This window comes from Balaenoptera acutorostrata, chromosome 10, assembly GCF_949987535.1.
Source record: "Balaenoptera acutorostrata chromosome 10, mBalAcu1.1, whole genome shotgun sequence".
NCBI classification, from domain to species: Eukaryota; Metazoa; Chordata; class Mammalia; order Artiodactyla; family Balaenopteridae; genus Balaenoptera; species Balaenoptera acutorostrata.
Window position 1 is genome coordinate 38,780,198 of NC_080073.1, and position 21,420 is coordinate 38,801,617.

Genomic DNA, 21,420 nt, shown 5'->3' on the forward strand with positions numbered 1-21,420 from the left:
TCCAAAACTGTGACAAATTTCTACTATTTAAGTACCATAACCAGTCTATGATATTTTGTTATAGCACCCAAACTAAGACAATAGGTGTATTCAACTTGTGAAAATTCACTGAACAGTACGCTTATGATCTCTGCTCTTTACTGTAAGTATGTGATACTTCAAAAAGAAAAGAGAGAGAGAGAGAAGAAATAATGATTCAGACACAGTACCCTTTCCATTTGTACACTTCTATTTTATTCAAGCTTTTTACATGCTGCATTTTTAATCACCAACAGAGCCATTTTAGGTCATCTAGAAGTTTTCTAGAGCACATCATTCATTTATGGCTGTGCTGGGTCTTCATTGTTGCGCGCTGGCATTCTCTAGTCGTGGCAAGCGGGGGCTACTCTTCGATGTGGTGCATGGGCTTCTCATCGCGGTGGCTTCTTTTTGTTGTGGAGCAGGGCTCTAGGCACACGGGCTTCAGTAGTTGTGGCACATGGGCTCAGTAGTTGTGGCTCGCAGGCTCTAGAGCGCAGGCTCAGTAGTTGTGGTGCACAGGCTTAGCTGCTCCACGGCATGTGGGATCTTCCCGGACCAGGGCTTGAACCCATGTCCCCTGCATTGGCAGGCGGATTCTTAACCACTGTGCCACCAGGAAAATCCGAGCACATCATTTTTTAAAAATTTATTTTATTGAAGTTTAGTTGATTTACAATGTTGTGTTAATTTCTGCTGTACAGCAAAGTGATTCCATTATACATATATATACATTCTTCTTCATATTCTTTGCCATTATGATTTATCAAGGATATTGAATACTGAGTTCCCTGGGCTATACAGTAGGACCTTGTCGTTTATCCTTTCTATATATAATAGTTTGCATCTGCTAATCCCAAACTCCCAGTCCATCCCTCCCTCCCCCACTCCCCTTCCCCCTTGGAAACCACAAGTCTGTCCTCTATGTCTGTGAGTCGGTTTTTGTTTCAAAAATAAGTTCATTTGTGTCATATTTTAGATTCCACGTATAAGTGATATCATATGGTATTTGTCTTTGTCTTTCTGACTTAGTATGATAATCTCTAGGTCCATCCATGTAGCTGCAAATGGCATTATTTCATTCTTTTTTTATGGCTGAGTAGTATTTCATTATATATATGTACCACATCTTCTTTATCCATTCTTCTATCAATGGACACTTATTTAGGTTGTTTCCATGTCTTGACTATTGTGAATAGTGCTGCTATGAACATAGCGGTGCATGTATCTTTTTGAATTAAGTTTTATCCAGATATATGCCCGGGCGTAGGATTACTGGATCATATAGCAACTCTAGTTTTTGAGGAACCTCTATACTGTTTTCCATAGTGGCTACACCAATTTATGTTCCCACCAACTGTGTAGAAGGGTTCCCTTTTCTCCACACCCTCTCCAGCATTTGTTACTTGTAGATTTTTTAATGATGGCCATTCTGACCAGTGTGAGGTAGTACCTCATTGTAGTTTTGATTTTCATTTCTCTAATAATTAGTGATGTTGAGCATCTTTTCATGTGCCTGTTAGCCATCTGTATGTCTTTTTTGGAGAAATGTCTATTTAGGTCTTCTGCCCACAAAATGTGGTATATCTTAAGCAAATTTGATGGCAATTAAAATGATGTGCTCTAAAAAGGGAACCATTTGTACAAACTAAGCCCAAGACACACAGATCATGCTGTTTGGAGTTGCTGATAATGCTAATAAATGCTTTATGCAGCAAGTTTTCACTTCAATCAAAACATGTTGGGAGACTTCCCTGGTGGTCCAGTGGGTAAGACTCTGCGCTCCCAATGCAGGGGGCCCAGGTTCGATCCCTGGTTGGGGAACTAGATCCTGCATGCGTGCTGCAACTAATAGTTCGCATGCCACAACTAAGGGGCCCGCCTGCCGCAACTAAGACCCAGCACAACCAAATTAAAAAAAAGAGAGAGAGAGAAACAGAAACCGACTCACAGACATAGAGAACAGACTTGTGGTTGCCAAGGGGGAAGAAGGGTGGGGGAGGGACGGATTGGGAGTTTGGGATTAGCAGATGCAAACTATTATATATAGAAAGGATAAACGACAAGGTCCTACTGTATAGCACAGGGAACTCTATTCAATATCCTGTGATAACAATAATGGAAAAGAATATGAAGAAGAATGTATATATATGTATAATGGAATCACTTTCCTGTACAGCAGAAATTAACACAACATTGTAAATCAACTAAACTTCAATAAAATAAATTTTAAGAAGATATACCACATTTTGAATCTGTGAATAATGTTATTGTGGGGAAGTTTATCATAAGCCAGGAGTACTTTTTGGCATGAAACTACAATAGTCAATTCTTTCAATGGTCCTGTAAGTGAATTTGAATACTTGTTTTATTAAATATGTTATCCAACTTTTTATTTTTGAGATTATAACCCTGGAATAATCACCAAAACTGTGTTAAATTTCTTTGCCTGCTTAAAAAAAAAAGGATTCTCTTTTCTGAGTGATAAAGTTTTGGGAAACCCCATGTCATATTCAGGTAATATACCTATTTTCAACATTTCAAAAAGTCTAATAGATATCCCTTAAGACTAGACAGGGTAACTAAAATGTCCTATTTTTTTCACTTTTAGCTGAATATTCATCAGGAACTAACAATTTACAAAAGAAATACAAATAACTAGTAATCAAATGAAAAAACATTCTATTTCACTAGTAACCTAAGACAGAAAATTAAATCACCCCCTTCTTTGCTACACGGGCAACATTTTTTTTTTTTTTTTAATTTATTTATTTATTTATTTATTTTATTTTTGGCTGTGCTGGGTCTTCGGTTCGTGCGAGGGCTTTCTCTAGTTGCGGCAAGTGGGGGCCACTCTTCATCGCGGTGCGGGGACCGCTCTTCATCGCGGTGCGCGGGCCTTTCACTATCGCGGCCCCTCCCGTTGCGGGGCACAGGCTCCAGACGCGCAGGCTCAGCAGCTGTGGCTCACGGGCCCAGCTGCTCCGTGGCATGTGGGATCTTCCCAGACCAGGGCTCGAACCCGTGTCTCCTGCATTAGCAGGCAGATTCTCAACCACTGCGCCACCAGGGAAGCCCAACATTTTTTTTTTTTTAATTATGAAATATTTCAAACACACAGAAAATTAGAGAATACAATAACATACATCCATGTACCACCACTCAATAAAAATATTTTGTTATTAACACTTGGCACCCGTTGGGATGCAGGGAAGACAGGTACTCTCAAACACTGTTGGTAAAAAAGAAATCGGGAAATTTCTCGATGGCAACTTGACTATATTTATTAAGTCATAAAATATGCTTACCTCTTAATCTGACAAGTCTACCTGGAGGAATTAACTTAAAGAAGTAATTAAGGATGTATGACTATTTAGCTACAAGGAGATTCATCATAGCATTCTTTAATAAAATAAAGAAATAATCTCAAAATATCAAATGAAGAACTCGTTAAATCATGGTAATCTATACTATGGAACATTACAGAGCCATTAAAAGTGATATGATAAAAATGTATTTAATGACAAGGAAATATGCCCACAATACTTGAAGAGAAAAGGTTATAAAATCATGTGTACAAACTTTGTAAATACAAAGGTTAAGGATGACATGTACATAGGAAAATCTGGAAGGGCACACATCAAAATAACAGCAATAATCTATTCAATGTTTATAGACTATTTCATCCAAAAATAGAAGAATACACATTCTTCTCAAACTCAGATGGAACATTCACTAACACAGACAACATTCTGGGCCAAAAAACACACCTTAACACATTTAAAATAGAAATTATAAAATGTATGTTCTCAGACCACAACACAATAAAACTAGAAATCAGTAACAGAAAGACAGCTGTAAAATCTCCAAATACTTGGAGATTAAACAACACATTTCTAAATAACACATGGATCAAAGAAGAAATCTCTCAAGAGGACTTTTTTTTAAAATTTGAAACTAAATGAAGCTGAAAACACAACTTGTTGAAATTTGTGGGATGCAGGGAAAGCAGTGCTCAGAAGGAAATTTATAGCACTGAATGCACATAATAGAAAAAATGAGGATCTAAACTCAAAAATCTAAACCTCCACCTTAGAAAACTATAAAAAGAAGAGCAAGTTAAATCCAAAAAAAAGCAAAAGAAATGATAAAAATAAGCACAGAAATCAATGATACTGAAAACAGAGAATTCATAGAGAAATATCAATGAAACTAAAAGTTGGGTTTTTAAAAATATCAATAAAATGGATAAACGTCTAACCAGGCTAACTAAAATAAGAAAGATACAAATTACTAATAGCAAAAATGAAATAGGGGCCATCAGTACTGATTTCATGGACAATAAAAGGATAACAAAGGAATATTATGAACAATTCCATGCCCACAAATTTGACAACCCTGATGAATAGGAGCAATTCTTAGAAAAACACAACCTGTTAAAACTCACACAAGAAGAAAAAGACAATCTGTATAGGCCTATATCTATTAATGAAATTGGATCAGTAATAATCTTCCAAAACTGAAAGCACCAGGCCCCGATGAGTTCACTGATGAAGCCTACCAAACATTTAAGGAATTTATACTAATTTTCTACAGTCTCTTCCAGAAGATAGAAGTAGAGGACACATTTCCTAACTCATTCTATGAGGCAGACATCACCCTAATACTAAAACCAGACAAAGATATTACAAGAAAAGAACCAATATCTCCCATGAAGGTAGATGTAAAAATCCTCAACAAAGTATTAGCAAAGCAAATCCAACAATGTATAAAAAGAATTATATGCCATAACCAACTGGAATTTATTCCAGGTATGTAATGCAAGGTTGGTTCAACTTTGAAAAATCAATTAACATAATCCATCACATCAACAGGCTAAAAAAAAAAAAGAATTACAAGGTCATCTCAATAGAAGCAGAAAAACCATTTACAAAATCCAACAGTCATTCATGATAAAAACTCTCAGCAAACTAGAATAGATGGGAACCTCTTCTACTTGCTAAAGAACAATGGGGGTGGAGGGGGGTGGGGTAGAACCCTAGAGCTGGCAAATAAGCTTATGAAAAGATGCTCACGTCCTATGTCATCAGGGAAGTACAAATTAAAATGAGATACCATTACATAGCTATTAGAATGTCCAAAATACTGAATACTGACATCAAATGCTGGTGAGGATGTGGAGCAATAGGAATTCTCATTCACTGCTGGTGGGAATGCAAAATGCTACAGCCACTCTGGAAGACAGTTAGGCAGTTTCTTACAAAACTAAACATACTCTTACCATGAAATCCAGGAATCGTACTCCTTAGTTTTACCCAAATAAATGGAAAACTTATGCCCATACAAAAACCTACACATGGATATATCCTATAAGCTTTATTCATAACTGCCAAAACTCAGAAGCAACTAAGTTGCCCTTTAGGTGAATGAATAAACAAACTGTGGTACATTCAGACAATAAAGTATTATTCAGAGCTTTAAAAAAAAAGAGCTATCAAAACACAAAAAGAGGGGCTTCCCTGGTGGCGCAGTGGTTGAGAATCTGCCTGCTAATGCAGGGGACACGGGTTCGAGCCCTGGTCTGGGAAGATCCCACATGCCACGGAGCAGCTGGGCCCGTGAGCCACAATTGCTGAGCCTGCGCGTCTGGAGCCTGTGCCCCGCGACGGGAGGGGCCGCGATAGAGAAAGGCCCGCGCACCGCGATGAAGAGCGGTCCCCGCACCGCGATGAAGAGTGGCCCCCGCTTGCCGCAACTGGAGAAAGCCCTCGCACGAACCGAAGACCCAACACAGCCAAAAAAATAAATAAATAAATAAATAAATAAATAAGAAAATCCTAAAAAAAAAAAAAAAAAAAAACACAAAAAGACATGGAGTAAACTTAAATCCATATTACTAAGTGAAAGAAGACAATTACTAGCAAGTGCATACTACTATGTGAAAGAAACCAATCTGCAAAAAGCTACATACTGTATGATTCCAACTACATGAGATTCTGGAACAAACTATGGAGACAGTAAAAAGAAAATGGTAGCTAGAGTTTTGCAACCCAGCAACCATTGAGGAAAGGATGAACAGGTACAGCACAGAGGGTTTTTAGGGCAATGAAACAACTCTGCATGTACTATAATGGTTGATATATGTCATTATCAATTCGTCCAAACTCACAAATCTACAACACCAAGAGTGAACCCTCATGTAAACTACGAACTTTGAGTTGATAATGATGCATCAATGTTGTTTCACTGATTGTAATAAGTGTACCACAGTGGATGGTGAGGGAGGCTGTGGGTGTGGTGTTGGAGTTGGGATGCTCAATTTTTCTGTGAGCCTAAAACTGCTCTAAAAAACAAAGTCTATTTAAGAGGAGAAAAGAAAAAGTCCATTAATTTACTTTTTTAAAAAAGCAATATACGGCTTCCCTGGTGGCACAGTGGTTAATAATCCGCCTGCCAATGCAGGGGACACAGGTTTGAGCCCTGGTCCAGGAAGATCCCACATGCCGCAGAGCAACTAAGCCCATGCGCCACAACTACTGAGCCTGCGTGCCTAGAGCCCGTGCTCCCCAACAAGAGAAGCCACCACAATAAGAAGCCTGTGCACCGCAACGAAAAGTGGCCCCTACTCGCCGTAACTAAATAAAGCCTGCGTGCAGCAACGAAGACCCAAAGCAGCCAAAAATAAATAAATAAAAAGCAATATAGAGATCACTGGAGATACTAACCCTTCTCTTTTAACCTGTGTTTTCTACTTTTTCTACAGTAAAATGAGTAACAACCACACAGACGAGTGGGTGAGGTGGTGAAGAACCACCCTAACTAACTTTGGAAAACAGTATTTTGACTATATACTCTCAGGCTAAAGACAAAAAGAACTGTACCCAAATACTGGACTCTAGTTTTTCACAGGGGGATGAATTAACAATCTGAAACTACTTTATGTATACTCTGGGATTGAGCAAATAAGTAAATATATTGTGAGTAATGAAAGCCAGGATTTTTACTATTAGCAAAAAGAATTACAGATAAGGAATGAGGTAAAGCTAGAATGAACTCTGTGATATTGGATTGGAATTGGAATTTATAACATCATGAAATCATGGTTTTTAATATATATACACAGATAGATATAAAAATGCATATGTGTGTATACACCATATTTTTTAGTTCTATTCACTACATAAAATAAGGGAGATGGGATGGTTCATCCTTACAGTAGAATTCTAACAAATGTGTAAGAAATGATGGAAATAGAAAATTGCCCTTAGACAAAAACCCACAGTAGTAACTTTACATGCAAGAGCTATCAACGGATGCTAAAATTATTAAGTGAAAAAGGCATGCTGAGAAATAGGATATTTATCATCTCAAAGTATGCCCCCACAAAATACTTATTAATTATAATTAATTAGTAAGTTAATTATACCTAAAACAGTAACTTTACAGTGGTGAAACCTGACAAACACCACCTTAACCAAGTGGTCTAAGTTAATATCATTAGTAATAGGACAAAACCATGTGCTACCTGATGATATATAAGGAAAGACACATATCACTCCTGGGGTATTCTTGCCAAAAAATGCATAACCTGACTTTAATCACAAGGAAACAGACAAATCCAAACAGAGAAATGTCCTACACGATAACTGCCAGTACTTTTCTAAAGTGTTGAGGTCATGAAAGACAAAGAAAGACTGAGGAGCTGTCACAGAGAATAAAATGAGATATCACAACTCAATACAACATATGATCCTGGCTTGCATACTAAACCAGAGAAACGACATTAGCGGACAACTGGCAAAATCTGAACAGTTATGTATATTAGATAATATTATATCTATGTTAACTTAATGATTATGAAATGTTGAAGAGTATTGGTATTCTTTCCACTACTTTGTACCCCCTTGAAAGACTGAGATTATTTCAAAATGAAAAGTTTTAAAAATTAAAAAATTTTAAACAGTCTCACCCCACTAGACCATAAGGAGACATGTCCATTTTTTCATTAATAAATGTATACTACTTAGTCCAAGGTCTTACACGTAGAAGTGCTCAGTATTCACCACGTTAACAAAAGTTAAAATGAGTTGTTTCTGATATATCCAACATGATTCCAGACAGACCAACCAGTTTTGCACAGGAGGGTATATCCCATTTACAGTAAAATGCTATTATATTAAGATAAAATATATGCATCTTTTACTTTGAGTTGAGTCTCTATAACTAGTTCAACATGCTGGCTCCAGTTATAAGGCTCTGTGAAACCTTCTTCCAAAATAAAGCCAAATGAAAAGATATTCATTTGGCTTCCAATATTTGATACACTATAACCAAGGGCTACGAAAATCAGCACCCATATTTTAAATACTCCCTGGAAAACTGACATGTGAAATACAATCTGTTTAGGGAATTCTCAACTTGTTTCGTTTTTCTAGAAACTGCTGTCAAATGTGCGTGATCTGCTGACCCTCAAGCCCCATATCCAGCTGGTATGTCTGCTGGATAACAGAATATCTTAGTCATTGCTCAGACTGATTCTAAAAATCACCTTTGGGGAGTTCTCTGGTGACCTAGTGGTTAGGATTTGGAGCTTTCACTGCCAAGCCCAGATTCAATCCCTGGTAGGGGAACTAAGATCCTGCAAGGTGCGCGGCATGGCCAAAACAAAAAACCAAAAAAAAAAAAAAAACCCAAAAGAGAACCCTTTGGTTCTTTAAAGAACTTATTCTGGGCAATATATCAAGTAGGTCTCATTCTGAAGCTCCTACCCCAAGGGCACAGGCTAGGCTTGTGACTGGCAGTCTGGAGGGTGGGCAGGAGCCATGTCTGCACTCTATCACTACACTCTTAACCCCACCCACCACTCCCCATTCTGTTAGGACCAGGAGGAAGGTAAAGAGAAAGGTGATTCATCAAAAGTCAACCCATGGCAAGTTGGGTCATCCTCTCTATGGCTAACCATAACTCCCGTCCCCTTATACCAGGGTTTCTCAAACTTGGCACTGTTTACATTTGGGGCCAGTTAATTCACTACGGGGGCTGTCCTGTGTGTTGTAGGATGTTTAGCAGCATTCCTGGCCTCTACTCACTAGTGCCAGTAGTGACAACCGAAAATGTCTCTGGATATTGCCAAATGTCCAGTGGCTGGGGAGAGGAGAAAAGGATATCCAAACTGCCTTCCCCCCACCCTCTCCCCACTGTTAAGAACCACAGTATTACAAAAAAACATGAGGCCAGTGGATGTAAGCTTGCTTCGCCTTTCCCCTGGCTGCTGTTGCTTCTCGGTCTAATGCTAGCTAGCACGCAAGTCCTTCTTTGTGTATCAGGCATCCAAATGCCAGCTCTCTCACGGGGGAAAACATTTGTTGGGTATTTTTTAAGCCCCACAAAACCCTTAAACGCACACTGTGCAGGAGTGGGAGATTTGAATCTGGTCCTATTTCCCATCCTCCAACCCCAACCCCCAACCTCAGCTCTGCCCAGCAAGGGACCGACCCTCTTGGGAGCGCCGACAAGACAGCTTAAGCCCTCATCACTTTCCAAAGCATCCACTCAACCCACCAGAAATTTACTTACTTTCCCCAACCAAAGAGTACCTCCAACCACCAAGGGAGGGGGTATGATGGGAAGACAAGTTAAATGATGCCTCTTCAAGAGAAGGAATCATTCAAAAATCTCTGCATTTGTTAAGACTCCCTCTCCCGGGTTTCTCTCCTGGCCCTTGCATCCCTCCACAAGGTGATTTAGCATCCTGAGTGAGGAACTGAGGCCTGAATCGCTTGGCGTTCTCCAGCTTCCGTAGGGCCATGGCTGTATGTGCTGTCACTGTGTTTCTGTTTTTGTTTTTTTGTTTTTGTTTTTAACTGGGTTTGGGGTTTGATTTTTATTTCTCTGGGGGCTTTATTTTTCTTGGCAAATACTAAAAAAATCTCATCAATGTAATTTCTGTGGTCTCTATTCAGCTTGGGTTTCATGTTTTAAAATAAACAAATTTTAAAAAACAAAAACAAAAAAACCCAAATGTGGTAAAATGTTAACATTTGGGGAATCTGGGTGCAAAGCACATAGGAAGTCTTTGTACTGTTTTTACAACTTTTCTTTAAGTCTGAAATCACTTTATGGTTGCACGACTTGGTAAATTTACTAAAAATCACTAAATTATATACTTAAAATGGGTGAATTTTATGATACTTATCATAATAATTTTTTTTCTTTAAAAAAAAAAAAAGAACCTCTGTGTCCCTCTGGTACTAGAGGTCAAAGATGACAGCTGCAGTGTCAATACTGCTGAAAAGGGACTTCCCTGGTGTCACAGTGGTTGAGAATCTGCCTGTCAATGCAGGGGACATGGGTTCGATCCCTGGTCTGGGAAGATCCCACATACCGTGGAGCAACTAAGCCCATGCACCAGAACTACTAAGCCTGCGCTCTAGAGCCCGTGTGCCACAACTACTGAAGCCCTCACTCTTAGAGTCCGTGCTCTGTAACAAGAGAAGCCACCGCAACGAGAAGCCAGCGCACCGCAACAAAGAGTAGCCCCCCTCGCGCAGCAACGAAGACCCAACGCAGCCTCCCCCAAAAAAAAGAATTAAAAAAAAAAATACTGCCGAAAAGAAGCCTCTGAGAAAGATACAGGGAGGGAACCTCCCTCAGCAGTGATTTGGTCTTCTCTACCCACATTCCAGTTTTGAACTTTGGTTAACAATTCCAGGAAACCAGGAAAGTTCCATGTTGGTACCTACAAAGCATTCGGTTATAGGAATGTTGTCTCTTTAAAAAAAAAAAAAAAAGCCCAAGGATTTCCCAGTGGCACTTTCATTTTAAATCTGTCAATACTTCAAAATAGTCCTTTCCTTTATTCTTTTTTTCCTTCTTTTTTTTCTTTTTTTTGGCTGTGCCGCGAGGCTTGTGGGATCTTAGTTCCCCGACCAGGGATGGAACCCAGGTCCTCAGCAGTGAAATCGTTGAGTCCTAACCACTAGACAGCCAGGGAATTCCCCTTTCCTTTATTTCTAACTGTGTGGATACTAAAACAGAAAGCCCACTCTGTACTGAGCAACTACTGTGCACTACTGAGCAACTACTGTGCAACTACTGAGCAACTACTGTGTTGAGCAACTACTGTGCACAAGCTACGTGGCCACTTCAAATGTGGCTTGTTACCAATTCCATCCATCACCTTTCAGACATTTAGTTTAAATGTTCTTCTGTGGCATCTAGATACCATTAACAAAGAAATTCTTCAGACATTTTACGATCAAAGCTTTAAATCTCTAGCTTCCAGACAAACTGACATACCACCTTTTTTTCTGTAAGTGAATCTGTATTTTATTTTAGACCCGGATTCATTCCCGTCAGGCTGGGATCCTGAACTAAATTCCATGCTAAGTTTAAAGACTTTTTAAAAAACTTGAGATATAGTTCGCATACCATAAAATTCACTCTTTTATAGTACTTTGTACAATTCAGTGGGTTTTAGTATATTCACAAGGTTGGTCAACCATCACCACCAACTAATACTAGAACATTTTTACCACCTCAGAAAGAGGCCCTATTACCCATTAGCAGTCACTCACTATTCCCTCTTGCTTTCCCCCTCTCTATAAGAACCTGGTAACCAATTATCTACTTTCTGTGATAGACCTCTTTTTCTTTTTATATTTTCCTTTGGAAACAGCGTTCATACAGATTAAATACAAATTTCACTTGGTCACAGACTTTGTTAAAATATGTATCATAGTATACAACATCAGCATTACTAATCTCACCATGAGAGATTAAAGATAATTATTTTTTAATAAATTTATTTATTTATTTTTGGCTGCATCAGGTGTTCATTGCCGTGCACAGGCTTTCTCTAGCTGTGGCGAGCAGAGGCTATTCTTCGTTGTGGTGCCGGCTTCTCATTGTGGTGCCGGCTTCTCATTGCGGTTGCTTCTCTTGTTGCGGAGCACAGACTCTAGGCGCACGGGCTTCAGTAGCTGTGGCACGCGGGCTTGGTAGTTGTGGCTCGTGGGCTCTAGAGTGCAGGCTCAGTAGCTGTGGCGCACGGGCTTAGTTGCTCCATGGCATGTGGGATCTTCCCGGACCAGGGCTTGAACCCGTTTTCCCCTGCATTGGCAGGCGGATTCTTAACCACTGCGCCACCAGGGAAGTCCCAAAGATAATTATTAATCTAGATAAGCTTACCCATGATTATCAAAGTCATACCATCAATACTCTTAACAAGAAATATGTACATATTATATATAATACATATTACATAGACACGTATTTATGTATCTAGCTCACATACAAATGAGCTAGAGGGTGGAATGACAACATCTGAACAATTAGCCCTGTGGAGAACGGAGACACAAAGACACATGATAACCTCCAAGTTCAACTTGAATGGAGAAGACACCCAATAAACATTCAATGCCACCTGTGGCCTAAGTGAATTCTGTGACAGAACTACCAGCAATGCTAGATTCAGAAACAAGGCTCTCCACCGTATGAGTGCTGGAATGGCCATGATCGTCTGCCCTCACATGCCTGGATGCCTGTGCACTCATCCCTCAGACACTGGCAAGACAGGTGCTACCCAGCCTCTTTCACTTTCAGTCCAGACACCCCAAGTTTCATGGGAGAGACACTGTGCAACAGCACCACGTGAACTGGCTGTCAAAGATCTAGCTGCCACCCAAAGCACTGCCTCCACTTTTCAGGCATCTCTGAGTCCCAAGAGGTAGATAAGCAGCCAAGAAAAAGGAAGGCAACCAAGTAGAGTTCAGTGTTATAGAATCACCCTGTACTACTGAGTATATACCACATGCCAGCTGCCATACCAAGCACTTCACATACACTACATACCTTAATCTCACAATTGCTCTGAGGTAGGTACTGTGATTATCCCTCCATTTTATAGATGAGGAAACTGAGCTTCAGACGTTACAAAAGAGCTAGGAACTGATGAAGCTGGAATCTTAAACCTGTCTGTGCTCCTAACACTATACTGTCTGGAGGTATACAAAGTCATAAACCAAAGTTATAACCAAGACCACAAAGGGACCTGTGCCTTTGTATAACCCCTGAACTAGTTAATTAGAATTATACAAATTCTGCTTTTTTTTTTCAATAACTGTCTGTAATCAAGTTCCAAAATTAGCACTTTGCACAATCTCATTTTTATAAAAAGTCAAACATTGGGGCTTCCCTGGTGGCGCAGTGGTTGAGAGTCTGCCTGCCAATGCAGGGGACACGGGTTCGAGCCCTGGTCTGGGAAGATCCCACATGCCGCGGAGCGACTAGGCCCGTGAGCCACAATTGCTGAGCCTGCGCGTCTGGAGCCTGTGCTCCGCAACAAGAGAGGCCGCGACAGTGAGAGGCCCGCACACCGCGATGAAGAGTGGCCCCCACTTGTCAAAACTAGAGAAAGCCCTCGCACAGAAACGAAGACCCAACACAGCCATAAATAAAGAAATAAAGAAATAAAAAAAAGAAGTCAAACATTAACTAAAAATACAAGCTGGGGGCCTCCCTGGTGGCACAGTGGTTAAGAATCCACCTGCCAATGCAGGGGACACGGGTTCGAGCCCTGGTCCGGGAAGATCGCACATGTCGCAGAGCAACTAAGTCCGCGCACCACAACTACTGAGCCTGCGCTCTAGAGCTCGCAAGCCACAACTACTGAGCCCAAGTGCTGCAACTACTGAAGCATGCATGCCTAGAGCCCGTGCTCTGCAACAAGAGAAGCCACTGCAATGAGAAGTCCGCACACCGCAACGAAGAGTAGCCCCGGCTTGCTGCAACTAAAGAAAGCCTGCGTGCAGCAAGAAGGCCCAACACAGCCAAAAATAAATAAATTAATTAATAAATTAAAAAAAATACAAGCTGAAAGAAATATGGCAACATCAAAGCACGAGGTTAAAATATACAGGCACATGTCCAATTTAGAACCAATTAGGAACTAAATTATTTCAATCCACAGAAATGAACCATGTGTAACAAAAATAATCATAAATCTCGTCATAGGAGACACATTGGAAATTTCCCTTAAAACTGCCAAATGATAAATGTTTACTTTTCAAATTCAAGAAAACTAAACTGACTCCAGTTCAGAGTACCTTTTACAATTTATTGGAAAAAATCTGAGAGAGGCAACGCCAGTGGCTAGTTACCAGAGTTTAGGGTTTTAAGGTCACAGGCTAGATTCCCAGTGTGGTCTAACCATACTCCATGCCCCACATGTGGTATGTCTCTTGCACTTCCTCTTGAGAAAATTTAAGATTTGATCACTGAGGCAGGAGAAACACCTAGAGAGACCTGATAATCAGTCCCAATCAACAGGCTAAATAAGAAGTATCGTTGATGTAAAAATAATCCCCTGGACACTGCCACTAAATCCTTTTTTAACCATATACTCCATGAAGCCAAAACTGGAGCTGCTATAATTTAGGACTTTCTTGTCCAGTCAGATGAGAAGTTGTGTGTTAATAACAAATAAACACTCAATGTTCACTGCGTGCCAGGCCCAGTTCTAATCACCTTACATGCATTAACTCATTTAATCCCTAGAAGTATGAGAGGACATTGAGACACAGAGATGTTATGTTATGCCACTTGCCCAAGTTACATAGTACAAGGTGACAGAGCTGAGAAGCAACCCCAAGCAGTCTGCCTCCAGAGTCCATGTATTTACCTACTGAGCTAGCTGGATGGAGATCAGAGTCCATATATTTAACTACTATGATATATTGCCTGGTGCCCAGCCAAGACTCAATCACTGGACAGGTAACCAAACTGCATAATCAGATCATCAATCCTTAAAATCATTTTTAAAAAATATTTTATTTATTTATTTATTTATTTGGTTGGTTGTGCCGGGTCTTAGTTGCAGCAGGCGGGCTCCTTAGTTGTGGCATGCAAACTCTTAGTTGCAGCATGCATGTGGGATCTAGTTCCCTGACCCTGCATTGAACCTGGGCCCCTGGCATTGGGAGCTCACAGTCTCAACCACTGCGACACCAGGGAAGTCCCCCTTAAAATCATTTTTAATTCTCCAGAATACCCCAACTCTCCGGAGAGTGAGAATCTTCAATAATTGTTGATTTACACACATTTTAGAATTCATTTTCCTTTCTGTTTCCCACCAATACCTCTACTAAGGGCACTCAGGAGACGGTACTGAAATTGAAATTTCCAGAAAGAATGGCATGAGTCAAGCCACAAGTTATACAGCTGAGCTCTGGCCAGGATGCCACATTTTCTTCAGTGAAGTAGTTTTAGGGTGAGGGTTTAGGCAACGCCACAGCCTTGCAGGAATTTATAAAGATTATTTTTTTTTTGTTACTTGGAAAGCACACAATTCAAGTACTGAAATGTTTCATACAGTATTGCTAACAACTTAAATAAGATTCCAACAAACTGAGTCTCAGCTCATTTTTTCCATCATGGCCTCAACAAAGTCTTCCCATCCCCCAAAACATAAGCGTTCCCTATTCATCTCATTTTAACCACAAGGACAGATCCCATTTAAGATTTGGCTTCCTTCACATACCTTCAGAAATACCCTGGCCATCCTGGTATCTTCAAAAACTCAAACTCTCTTAAGTTTGTTGACACAAAAAAACACTATTTCAGAAAACTTCATGTATTCTACAGTCTTCATCCCACATACTAGAAAAAGCCAGTGTCTGAAGGAATTTTCATGTTAGGTGATAACAGCATCCTTTTCCCTTGCACTTTATAAAGTCAGGCTGATTCTGTCATGTAGCCAAGTCATCTTTAGTTAAAGAAGGTCACTGATGCTAATAAAGTTGAGTAAAAACTCCAGAGAAATGAATTATTCTCCCAGAGCCCTTTTATAAGGGCACTTTAGTGACTATTTGGTCGAACAGAAATAGGCAACAAACATCATACCTGAAAATCTGAGAAAATAAAATGCTGCAGACCAAATGACAACAGTTTGAGAGAACTAGCACAACTGGGCAACCACTGAGAGATATTCTAACACAATGCTTCTTACTCCCCTCCCCAAGTCCCAGTGCAATGGCACACAAAGAGAAAGGAGATAATAGTCACTCTCAATCCCCAGGGACTTGGACAATAAAGAAAGCCAAGGGTATATGACACTGCTAGAAATACCTTTCCCAAGAAGGGATAGAATAAAAGGTTCTGCATCTCACAGTGTTTGCTGGCTTTCTACTTCTCCTAGACAGAGATGGTGAAGGTATGAGCTGACAGACCTCTGTGGGAAATTACTTTCCCAGACAGACAGCTGTTGGCTAAGTGATGCCCTGATGAGTCCCCTTGGCTACCATGCTCAGTACTGCTGCAGAGCATCCTACTAGTCTGATGTCTCCATTAAGGCACTGGGAAAGGGCTAGAGGGGCCTTAGTTATCATCCTGAACAACCTCATTATGCACACATACCCCACAATATCTGACAAAGCAAGCTGGCAGAAACCTCCTTTATCCCCTTCCCCAGACTTATAAGTATCAGTCAATGATAAATAAAAGACATTTCATAAAAAGAGTCAGGATAGTGAAGAGTTATAAAAATCTCAACCCAAAGCATTTCATAGAACCCTCCTCAGAAGCATATACACAGACTACTCAAAGGTGCCCTGTAGATGGTGACTCAGAATTCATACTAATTTGGTCTATAAGTAAAACTTGGAGGGAAGGAGAATGGATGAATAGACATCTTCCACAAACACCTGCACCTTACTCCAAGGAGTAAGGACTTCTTCCTTCACATTCTTATGTCTCTCATAAGATTTTAAACTGCTGTGTTATTGGGAGCTTGATCCATATCCATTTCCTTAAGGAAAATCCAGATATAAAAATTTTTTTCCCGGAATTATGATTGGAAATTACTTGACATGAAGAAGAGGAAGAGGAGGAGGAGATGACTGTCTAATTTCAAATACTTACTAGATATCAGATGCTATGCTAAGTGTTCTGTATACATTATGCACCAAGAGTCACTACTCAAATTCTGTTATTCCTCAAGAAGTTTCCCTAACCACCTCATCTAAAACTGCCCTCATATGCATTCTCTCAATACCCTGCTTCATCATCTTTATAGCACTTAGCACTATCATATATTATTTTAAATTTGTCTACTTGCTTATGTTCTGACTTCTATCACTAAAACAGAAGTTATATAATCTGTCTCATTTACTGCAGCATCTCCAGCATCCAGAAAGGTGCCTAGTACACAGCAGGCACTCATGAATGCATGATCTCGTTTAATCCACTCCAGGGTCCCATGAGGTACGGGTAACAGAGGGAACTGAGGCCAAGGGAGGTTAAGAAATTTGCCAGAGACAACCCAGCTAGGAAGTAACATCTGACTATAGAACCTACACTCCTCTTTTCTATGCTATACTACCTAATTACAAAAATCCCCCTGAATATTCCATTCTCAAAATTTTTCTCATCAGAATGATTTGTACACATCTGAGCTGTGGTAAAGGTTATTAAAAGAATACTGACTGGGTCATGAAGTCTATGCAGTTCAGCGAGAGGATTCTATTGCATGGCGGTGTTAGCAGTGTGACCTCTGTCCCACGGCTAGGGGAAGAATAAAAATCTAGGAAATGGGGTTGACTGAATAAGGGTATGGTGATGCCTTATTAAGAAATAACTCCAGTGAATACTGAAAATGTTATCAGACAGAATTTGGAGTTTATCTGAGAGAACGCTCTATGGAATCCGTGAGTACTACATAATCTCTGTCACCTTTCTTAGTATGAGATTATAAGGTCCTAGAAGACAGAGGCTGTCTCTTACTTGCTCTCCTGCACAGAGTGACATATGGTACCCTATGCAAGAGCATGGTTACCCGTCAAAACATTCTATTTCACATCTAGAAAAATTCTGGCCTTGCTCCTGCTTTATTCTGGTGTCCCATTCACTGGGCAAAGGTCATTCATGAGGGATCTGGGAGTCCTAAGAGTGTTCAAAGAATGGGTGGGAAGGGTGAGGGGAGATATGTCTATAGGTCACACCCCCTTGACACTGCTTGTGTAAATGAACATTTTTCCAGATGTACCTCTAACAGAAATCCAGCATAAGGATAATCCTTATTTTTAAAGAAGGCTGCCCTAGTTCTATTTGACATTACTCTTTAGGAGGCTGGATACTTTAGATAGGATTTTTTGGGGGATAGAAGGAAGAGGCAGTTAAGACACAATATGGTTATTTTTAAGATTAAATAGCTCTGATAAAAAGCAACATCCTTCTAGGAGAAACACACAGTTGGGAGAATGGTACAAAAGAAATGGCATCTGCCATGGCTCCCCATTTATGTTTCTACCACTCACAATATTCTTTAGTACAGTGGCAAAGGATTTAAAGATTACTCACTGATAAAGACAAGAGGCTTATGAATTAAATGAATGTTCTCAAATTAGGACAGATTGTTAGAATGGAATCAACCATAAGCATACAGACTAGGACTTTTATTCCTCTCTCCAAATATTGGCAGATAGCATTTTCTGACACATAATTAGTATCTGTTAAATGACTGACTCAATGATGGACACTGAACAAATCAGGCAACAAGAATTCTGTCAAGGGGATATGGTCCTAATGCAGTCATTTTCTGAGGATCTAACAGTATTTATACTACTAACAATAGGAATGGATACGTCAAGTTTCCTCTAATTACTTCTTGATCCCAGAGGATTTAGAGCATGTCATCTCCATTGCCATAAAGGGGGAACATGGTCAAAGAAGGGAAAAAGTTAAATGTGATGAGCCATGCTGAATGGAACAAAGCTGATGAAAGGGCATTAGGCTATGAAAGAGGAACAGTTCTCATGCAATACTACTCTTCTCTGGCAGAGCCTTCTTTTAAGATTCTGGGTGCATCGCAATCACAATGTTAAGCACAGGCAGTGGGTACATAAAAATCAAACTGTATCACTAAGCTTCTTTCTCCCACTTTACAGATGGAGGAACTAAAACACCACAAAGAAAACAACTTTCCCCAAGGAAACACGATGACAAGGATTCTATCCATTTCATAATTCCTCCCAAAACTACCAGGCAGCGTTCAATTAAAGACCCAGATGACAGTTCTAGGTGGCAAGCTAAATACATCTAGGTGTTTCAAACATAAGGTGAGTACAGATTCAGATTCACCAGCTCTGACTATATGCAGCTAAGAACTTGAGTATGAAACCCCAATTTGCAAAGAACAATGATGAATGCAAAAGACCCCAACAATCAACAACTAACTCTCTTCTCCCCATTGGCCCTCTTCCAAAAGTAGCACATGCAGGCAGGACCTGAGTGCCACAGGAATTGCCATCAGTGGTCTTCACCCTAGGTCTGGGTGTAAGTACTGACCTAGAATTCCTGTGCCAGGAAGTTCCTTCAGATCACAGACAGGCAAGGATCATTCTTTGCATCTGGATCCCAAGCTCAGTCACATTCCAAAGGGAAGCACTCCAGACCTGTCATTTTTTCCCATCTACTGTCCTTGGAATATGGTGCAACTACAACTGAATTCTATTTTTTAAAATACACTCTGTGCCCATTAACTCTTCTAGAGAAACCTTCCCAGCTTCTTTTAAAGTTTCTCCTGGTTGGAATGTGCTATGCTCCAAATACAGATTTCTGGTACCTTTCCAAAGTTTAATCATTTGAAGCCCTCCCTCCCCATACATAAAAAATATATCCTTCCAGCATCATTTGACCGAAGTATAAAGCAACCTGGTTGGCCTCCATGCATCCGATGGCATCTTCCAAGAGTGAAAACTCCACGCAGACATAGCCATAGTCGTAACCTGGGGACAGCATTTAAATACAGACGGGAGTGGTGTTAGTGCCTTGAAAACACAAAAGACACACTTAAATCCCCTGTTTCTGAACCCCTTAAACACAAGCCCTCCCCATAGCCCCCCACCTCCCCTGTACTAGGCAAAGCTGCTACCCCAAACAGAAAAAAGTACTGAAGGAAAGTCTGGATGTTTGTGGACTTAGAAAGTCATTCCAAAATGGCCTTTTCTATTAACCAAGAAGATTCTTTGCCCTCTTTAGCACTGATGATCTGGTGAGGGTGCCCCAGAATTGGTTAATCCCACAGAAAGTTCAAAGGGGGACCTGAAACATTTTAACCACAGGCTGAGTCTTCTGGAAAAACAAGGTCAACAAGAACAGGAAAGTATCTGGAAAAAAAAATGTATCCCGAGAGAGGAAGGAGAAGCAATTATTTCAAAGCTATGCTAATAGTCACCACTTATCAAGCAGAAACCACCTTCAAAGACAGAAGTGCTGACAGACTGAGGCAACTATATACCACAGGAAGCTTCTGGTTGGCAGGGGACAGACCATTATCAGGTCTCCTCTTTTTTTCCTTGTTTCAACTCAAGTCATAAGCCAGCTAAAATCTTTATGAAAGGAAGAAGGTGTAAAAGCATAAGTAAGTACAAATGGCTGGGTCCAAAACTGTGCTTATGCACAAAGTTGGGGTAGGCTGGGGGAGAGACAGGAATTGTTAGCAATCAGTACAATGTTCAAGAATTGTATGTACCATCAGAGTACAAAACACCCTTCACCATTTTCCTGAGCAAGTGTCATCTGTGACTCTCGTGACCCATGAGATGGGAAGTCATGGGATTTACAAGTTGATAAACTCTAACACTAACCCCATCTTATAATTTCCTTGATACTGCCACCATATGACTACAAAAATATACTTATTGAAGCAATGCTCCACAAGTGGCTTCCATGTTTCCTCCACTGCCTCACAGGATAAAGAAGTTCATCTTTAGGAGCGACACTGTGCAGATGGAACACCAAGAAAAAGATGTGATTTGTTCAAATAAGAAGTAAAACTCAGGGGCTTCCCTAGTGGTGCAGTGGTTAAGAATCCGCCTGCCAATGCAGGGGACGTGGGTTCGATCCCTGGCCCAGGAAGATCCCACATGCTGCGGAGCAGCTAAGCCCGTGTGCCAGAACTACTGAGCCTGAGCTCTAGAGCCCGTGCTCTGCAACAAGAGAAGCCACGACAATGAGAAGCCTGCGCACCACAATGAAGAGTAGCCCCCGCTTGCCACAACTAGAGAAAGCCCGTGTGCAGCAATGAAGACCCAACACAGCCAAAAATTTTTTTAAAAACACAAATAAATAAATTTATTTTTTAAAAAAAAGAAATAAAACTCAGGGAAAGAGAAACCACACAAAACCTAGGTCAATTTTGAGCACAAAGTATATATAATAACAGAAAACTGTTATCATTGAATCAAGGTAATAAAGGCCAAAAAAAGAAAAAAAAAAGGAAAAGGAAAACAACAAAAAAAAAGCTAGGGCAAGAGAAAATATAACTTAAAAACAGACCAAACTTGGTGAAATGGGTTGGATCCCTTGTCACATGGAATGAATGGCCTGAAATGTTTTATTATGATA

General features: G+C 40.3%; 1 protein-coding gene across 4 annotated transcripts in view; it reads right to left on the reverse strand.

Annotated features, from left to right (window-relative positions):
- RBM6 (RNA binding motif protein 6) overlaps positions 1-21,420 on the reverse strand; it is a 105,618-nt gene that overhangs the window by 38,812 nt on the left and 45,386 nt on the right. The window contains exon 6 of one of the 4 annotated variants that reach the window (XM_007168706.3): positions 19,726-19,799. The exons of 2 other annotated variants lie outside the window; for them this stretch is intronic. In XM_007168706.3, coding sequence (XP_007168768.1) covers positions 19,726-19,799 — 74 coding nt within the window. Of the gene's footprint in view, positions 1-19,725; positions 19,800-21,420 lie in introns of those variants that run through there. One more of the 4 variants, XM_057554231.1, reaches the window with a different exon arrangement.